The 7651-nt window shown below is 43.5% G+C and overlaps 2 protein-coding genes across 3 annotated transcripts; one reads left to right on the top strand and one right to left on the bottom strand.

The window, feature by feature from the left end:
- Positions 1-221: 221 nt before the first annotated feature.
- GlyRS (glycine--tRNA ligase) lies at positions 222-2688 on the bottom strand. The gene has a single exon (XM_020942486.2). It carries the CDS (start codon positions 2621-2623, stop codon positions 350-352), a length of 2274 nt encoding a protein of 757 aa, XP_020798145.2. The 5' UTR covers positions 2624-2688; the 3' UTR covers positions 222-349.
- Positions 2688-7025, top strand: sstn (stepping stone). 2 transcript variants are annotated; one of them, XM_020942487.2, is made up of 3 exons: positions 2688-3146; positions 3201-3319; positions 4369-7025. In XM_020942487.2, exon 3 carries the CDS (start codon positions 4461-4463, stop codon positions 6474-6476), a length of 2016 nt encoding a protein of 671 aa, XP_020798146.2. In that variant the 5' UTR covers positions 2688-3146; positions 3201-3319; positions 4369-4460; the 3' UTR covers positions 6477-7025. The 2 variants fall into 2 exon arrangements, with proteins under 2 accessions (XP_020798146.2, XP_020798147.2); XM_020942488.2 differs by having other exon boundaries at positions 2831-3141.
- Positions 7026-7651: the final 626 nt, after the last annotated feature.

Raw genomic sequence — 7651 nt, 5'->3', positions numbered from 1 at the left:
TAGCGATAACAGACGACTCGATATAGATGTCAGACGAAAATTTAATTTTTTTTAAGTCCTGAAAATTTTATAAGGGTTTACATCGTTGAAAAAAAAATTATTTGAGTAAGCTTTTGGCTAAGTTATGAAATTTTTAAAATTGTCATAGAAGAATATCGATTCAAACAATAAGAATATAACAATAATTAGCTTTTCTCGCTAATTAAATGAAATCTGAACTATTTTTATCGTGCGAAGCATTAAATGTTGCATGTTTTATTCAACTTTTAGGCGTAAAGGTGTAAAAAAGAAATAATATAGAAAATGCGTGTGTCAAGCGTGAGAATTTCGTTCCTCATCAGCCATGGGATTACTTGCTGCTTGCCTCCTGCTGCTCGAACAGCGGATACTTCTCCGTCACCTTCTCCCAGGTGGTTCTCGCCGTGGACAGGTCCTTGACCACGCCCACCACCTCCTCCAGACCGACGCGCACCTGCTTCATGGTATTCCGATCCCTCAGTGTCACCGTGTGCGGCTCCTTCAAGGTATCAAAGTCCACGGTGATGCCATAGGGAATAGCAATCTCATCTGTTCGTGCATATCTCCGGCCAATGGAGCCACTGGAATCGTCCACCTTGTGCGAGAGCTCCGCCTTGGTCAGTGCCGATGATAGCTTCTGCGTGTAGGGCTGGAAATCCGTGTTGTTCGACAGCGGCAGAATGGAGCACTTGATGGGCGCCACCAGGGAGGGCAAGGTGAAGTAACAACGCTGCTCGTCGCCGTCGCGACACTGGAAACTGTGCTCCAGCAGGGCGTACATGATCCTTCCAATGCCGAATGAGGGCTCGACTACACTAGGGATGAACTCCTCCACATGGACAGTCTTCGAGGAGTGCTTCACACTGATGGTGTCCTTGCCCAGCTCATGGCTCTGTCCATCGGCCAGGGTCAGCTTGTACTGACCATCACCGGCCAGCTGCTGTTCCACCTTAGTAATCTCTTCCAGTGAGAGCTTCGCCAGCGCATCCGTTATGTTCTTGGCTTCCTTCTTAAAGGTCTTGCCCAAGGCCTGCTTATTGGGCACAATCTCGCTGACCTCCACGGTCTTAGGTGCCGGCAAACGCTTCTCCGCCACCAAGCGAACACCAGTGGCCGCCGTATGCTGTCCCAGGTCGTAGGCACTTCGATCCGCACAGCCAACGCACTCCACCCAGCCGTAGGAGGTAAGAATCTCAGCATCCCAGCAATCGCAGGCATAGTGAGCCATCTCGTTGGACATGTGCTGGCGGAAACGCAAGCATTCCGGCTTAATGCCAATGGCCAAAAGGAACTGCTGGATGCGGGCCATGTAGTAGCCGAGGGTTTCGTTCGCCACCAGCTTTGAGGCGACTGCTGCTCCAATTTCCACCTGGGAAGCGGATTTTCCATCCATCTGATTGCAGGCAGAGTAGAGGGTCATCTTTTCCGCTTTGATATTGCCAAACTTGGGATGATCCTTGTGCACGGGATCGCAGAAATGCTCAATCTCCGCCATGGTGAACTCACGCACACGTATAAGTCCCGATCTGGGCGAGATTTCGTTGCGGAAGGAGTTGCCTATCTGGGCAACGGCGAAGGGCAACTTGCCCTGATTGAATTCCAGCAATCGCTTAAAGTTCACAAAGATACCCTGCGCCGTTTCCGGTCGGAGGAATCCCTTGACCAGGCCAGTGGGTCCAATTTGTGTGGCAAACATCAGATTGAACTCGATGGGTTCGGTTAAATCGTTGCCAGTCAGCGGGGACTTAATGTTGTACTTGGCCAGAACATCGGCTAGCTCCTGCTTGTTGAGGCCGTCCAGCTTGATGATAATGTCCTCGCATTCGGCTTGCAGCGCAGGCGTTGCCTCCTTGGCCTTGGAGAGCTTCTCCAGAGCCTGCTTAATAAGATGATCCAAACGGAAGCACTCGCCGGTCTTTACATCCTTGACCATCAGGTCAGCGAAACGCTCCACATGACCGGAGGCCTTTAAAACCGGTTCCGGCGTAAGAATCGAGCAATCCACCTCCAGCATTTGTTCCTCGAGGGCGAAATACTGACGCCATAGGGCCAGAATGTTGGATTTAAGGGCACAGCCCATGGGTCCGAAGTCGTATTGGCCGGTAATGCCTCCATAAATCGCGAAACTCTGATCATAGAAGAAACGCCGCTTCAGCAGATCCTCCATTTTCGCACGATCAAAGCTGACCACGCTGGGCGTCAGCGCCAGCTCCTTCTCCTCCAGCACCTTCTTGCGAGCCTTTAGTTCGGCCACGGCCTTCTTCACATCCAGTTCGGCAGCTCCCTGGGCCTTGAGTTCCCTCACCAAATTACCCTGCTCCTGCACGCGCTCCCGCAATGGAGCCAACTGTGCCTCGATCTCTGGATTGGACATGATGAACTCGGCAGCTGCGGATCGTAGATTAACCTTTCTCTTTTGCTTCTTGGTGCCCCAAGTGGGTGACTGTGTGGGTGACGGTGACTGTGCGGGTGGTGCAGCGGCGGTGCTGAAAAACACTTTCGTGGCAATGTGCTCTCTGCTCCACGTTGTTCTCGCTAACTGAGATCTCACGGCTAAGGTGGCGCTGCGCAAATGGGGTAGCGCTTTTAGCAACTGCAATGACATAAATACGGTTTTACTCTATCGCCGGCAGAAAGCGAATTTATGTAATAAAACCGGCCGAATTGATGAAATACCTTTTAGTGGATGCAGTTGGAAGAAGAGGACAGTGTGAGCGCCGGGCTTTAGTTTTAGAATACCAAAAGTTCGGTCAGACTGCTCAAGTTGGTATTTGGTATTATTTGTCTCATCTATGTTTTGCCATCACTGGTCACACTGTTTTTGTATTTTAATTATGTAGGCAGCATTTGTGTTTTTCTCGCGTGTTTTTTGCCTTAATTTGCTCAAATTTTCAATTTAGTTTGGCCAAGCTGCAAATGCTGCACCCACTAATTGCTCAAACACACAGTGCTCAAACTAAACGCAAGGCGTTTTAAGTGGAAAACAAAGTGCCAGTTTTTGTATGTTATTTTGTTGTTTTTGGGAGAGGACGCGGCGGCGTTGCAACAACAGCGACGCTATGCGACCGCATTTCTGAGCGATAAAAAAGGTGTGTGTAGGTGCACTCACTCTCTCTCATCTGAGTAAGGTAAGACTAAGGCCAACTTGCCGAATTGTTTAATTGCAAAGACTCAATTTGCAGGTGTTGTGGCAAAAACACAACCACGAAATCTACAGGAACAATAAGAAAACAGCAGACGGCAGCAGCATCTACTACACATACAACAACTACAATAACAGCAACAACAAAGGCGCCTCTAGGTGAGTTAAAAGTTGTTTTTGTTTTACCGTTTTCCGTTCTTATTCTCGTTCTTGACCTGTTTTTGTTGTTTTTGCGTGTGTTTGTTTTGGGCTATACTTTTAATCGATTTGTTTTTAAATTATGCATTATTTTTCATTTCTTAGTCATAAGTATAGTTGTTTTTTTTTTTGGCTTGTGTGCGTGTGGAGGAGCTTCCTCATTTTAATTAGAAAACCAACCCCTTGGCAGTGGAAAGGCGGCCTGGAAACCAGTTTGGTTCCTTTCAGCGAGCATCCACTGTAGGGGCCGCTCAAGCCAGAGCCTTTAATATATTAAGTCATCGCTTTATATGCCGGACTGTACAGAGAGAAAAATACAACACACATAAAACAAAAACACCGCCATCCAATGAGCAAGCTATTAAACTCTAAGTTTGGGTTAATGTTCTTCTGTCCATTTTTGTGGAGACGGGATTTCGCTTCAAAGGTGTACGGTGGTTGTGGTGCGTGATATAATGGATGCCGAAGATAGAAAAACAAAACAAAAACTAAGTCTGTACATTACATATGAACATTAAATCCTAATAATAATAGTGCACGTCTCTAATATCAAAAGCTAACTTGGGACTAAAAAAACAACAAATAAAAACCAAGGGAATTTCCTAGTTCTTTTAAAAACTATTAAATTGCATACTCTTCCCTTAAAAATTGGGATATTAACTTCAAATATACAAACTAATAAGCTTACAATGCCTAAAATATTATTAAACAATTAGTAAATGCAAGAAAATAATTATAAATGTAAACAAAATTAATTTCATATTGTATTTTTATATTATAACAATAACTTTACTATTGATTTGAGATGTTATTTTTCGTAATATCGGTTAAATCTATCTATAAACTATATATATCAACCAATTAAATGAGAATTAAAAGACTAGACAGAGAGACTAAAGAGCTTTGGAAATTCCCCTACAAATAATAATACGAAACCTAATTAAATACTTAAAAAAATACAACAAATTCAAAGAGGCATTCTCTGATCAAAGACTGCTTGTCTTTTCTAGGATCTTCTCCCCCTCAATCCTGTTAAAATTCATATACGCACCACACCACCGAACGAACGAAGCCAACGAAGTATCCAAAGCAACCTCTGGCGATGCAATTGAAAGCGCCCCTCAAGAGCAGAAAAATGGCCAGTCTTAAAGATGAGGAACAGGCGGCAACCACAAGCAACAATTCCTCCTCCAACAACATCAACAACAACAACAACACAAATAATGTTAACAATAACCATAGCAGCAGCAGCAGCAGCAACAGTAGGAGCAACAACAACATCAATAACAACAACGAGGATGATCCCAAGACTCGGCGAGAAAATTTGGAGGCCAGAAAACTGGCTCTGGAACAGCGACTGAGTGAAAAAAGCTGGCTATATCAGCAAATCCAAAAGCAAGAGACGGCCATTATCAATGGAAACTACGAGCAGATGAGCATTAATGAGTTCTTTGCCCAATTGGCTCAACAGTATAAGCATGAGCAGCAATTTCAGGCTCTGGCACGTGAAAATAATTCCATATTGCGAAGGAAACAAAGTACGACGAGCCGGGAAAGCAGGGAAAGTCAAATGACCAATAGTAACAACAACAATAATAATAATAACAACAATCGACAGTCGGAAACATTATCAAATCGTAGTTCGGAATATGATAATTATCAGCCATCATCCTCATCGGCAAATGCAGGCGGTGATATGCTGGTGATAGGCGTGGCCCAGCAGCAGGCACAACAGCAACCGCCGCTGGTAAAGAGTGCCTTAAAGAAGCGACCCACACCTACACTCAGAGAAAAGCAATATATGCGACAGCAGCAACATCAACAACAGCAACAGCAACAATCTTCACATTTGTTAATGAACATGAACTATCAAAGATCCCAGCCGGATGTCATATCCATGTACTCGGCCAACTCCTCCAATGTGGCCACACTGAGGCAACCACCACAGGTGGCACCACAGCAGCAACCCATCATAGTACACTGCGACAAATACTACTTATCGCCCACACATCAGAGTTACAACGAGGGCGGCTTCATCAAGTCCAGTCAGAATATTAAGAAGTATGTCTCGCCCTTGGGTTCGCCCAGTAATCTAAGCTACGAGCAGCAGCAACAGCAGCAGCAGCAGCGTAATCCCATGCTCCGGCAACTGGATGCCATATCCTTGGCTCCCAGTTATGTATCCGTGGACATGGAGGCGGCGGCTGTTCAGCAGCAGCAATACCGTTGGCGTTCTCAATCACACATAGCGCCACCCTTAACGCCACCACAATTGGGCATTGTAGAGGTGAAATCACATTCAAGCGATATGCTGGCAGCACCAATGCCACCAAGTCGCTATCCCACACACGACGAGATCTCCCTGTCATCCGCCTCCACGACGCACATTGAAAAGAAACCGAAACCCAAACAGTGGCTAGAATCATCGCTAGATGGACCGGCGGTTATTAGACAAATGGATTCACAACCTCACAGTCCGGCCGGGAGCAGCAGTAATGGAAGCAGTAATCAGCATGCAGGTGCCATGGCCGCCAACTCCAAGCCACGCGCCAAGCTCTCCTCGCAATCTATGTCGGTCTCGGGTCGTCACTACTCCATGTCCGGGAATCAGAGACCAACTCAGAATTATCCAAGTGCCAGTTATGCAGTAAACACAAGCACCAAGGCCTTGCTGAGTCAATCGACATCGTACCTCAATGCTATAGAGCAAACAATGGGTATATCGGTGTCATATCCATTGGAACCGCTGGACATACCACCGTTTCGTCAATTACCACCCAAACCGAGTCAAATGCAACAGCCAACGCCACCACCTAGACCTCCACCGTCTGCCAGTCAGCAGAATCAGAATCAAAATTCCAGCTTGCATCTAAATCTCAGTGGAAGTGGGGGACATGGTCACGGAAATGCTCTTCAAACGGCATTGGTATCACCTCCTTTAACCGTCGCCACGGCCAGCTTATCACCGGATATACGAATCGAGTCGCCAAAGAACATGACCGTAGTGCAACAGGCCACTTTTCAGCCATACAAGGAGGTTACCAAGCCCTTCGAGATGTCCGATTTCTACAAATACTCCACCAAGTTCAAACAAAAGGAGAGTGGCAATCCCAACTGACCTATAAGGTTTCATGGGATCCTCCACATTATGCTCTCACCCTTTATTGTGATTAACTAAACTAATTTTGTAGCCTTGAGGAGCTACGAAGCAAACGTTGGACACGAATTACGAATTTAAAGTTCGTTAGATAAATTATTTAAGATTCAAGACTAATCGAATATTAATTTTAACACGAAAATGCTCAACAAAATTTGCCAAAATTATCACCACTTGACCTATGAAAAGCAATTTATTATAACATTTTCGATAGGACACACAAAAAACCAGGACAATATGAAACAAGCCTTATGGCAAGATGCCTAGAAAGTATGAAAGTACTTTATAAATATTAAAGCATTTACAAAAGCCCCATCATAGCATAGAGGAAAACTGACTAGCAATTGTTATTACAGTGTATTAAATGGAATATTTACACAACTAAAATAATATTTTTTATATTAATATACAAACAAATACTAAATAGACGCATATGGAGTGTTTAAGACTAACTATTATTAACGAGCAATAACAAAGCAAATATAAATAAATATTTTATATTAAAATGTACATGAAATGTGTGTCATTTTATTGAAGAATTTATAGATAAGAACAATGGTCATGTAATACTACAATAACTAGACTGTATTCCATTTGAATGAAATGGGTAAAAATTAAAAACAATAGCTAAAAATGTATGAAAAGTGGATATGACTAAGAAAATAGTCTTTCTTCTTTAAGAAGAATGGAAACTTACTTTCGAAAGTCGAAGTTTATATAAGTTTGCAGTTTGCAATTGAATTATAGGATCGTAATGGAAATCGCTCATAACTAAGCATAAAATATTTATTAGTTTTGAAAAGTTTGTTTGATATTTTAAAGGTATAGCAAAAATTAATTATTTTTAAAGAATTTCAAATATTTGTATAAATACTTTACATTATTCTTATTAGCATAACCTTTTATTATCAAATGTTTTCTGGAGATTTTCCAAATCCCTGCTTAAAAGCTATTTATAGAACTGGTGATAAAACCTCCCTGCTTTCCCCTCCTAATCTCAGTTCTTTTGTGTTTCTCTTTCTCAAATTCTCTCATTGCTGGGTTTTTGGATGGACTCTCCCCATTTTTGTTTCCCCATGCAACAGTTTTTGTTTACGATTGATTATTTTTAAAACAAAATCTCGTGTTGCGCTCCA

Source organism: Drosophila serrata, unplaced genomic scaffold (genome assembly GCF_035046125.1).
Source record: "Drosophila serrata isolate PLE 108 unplaced genomic scaffold, ASM3504612v1 contig_167, whole genome shotgun sequence".
Classification (NCBI taxonomy): domain Eukaryota; kingdom Metazoa; phylum Arthropoda; class Insecta; order Diptera; family Drosophilidae; genus Drosophila; species Drosophila serrata.
The sequence above is the reverse complement of the archived record's forward strand: the minus strand, read 5'-3'. Positions and strand labels throughout refer to the sequence as shown.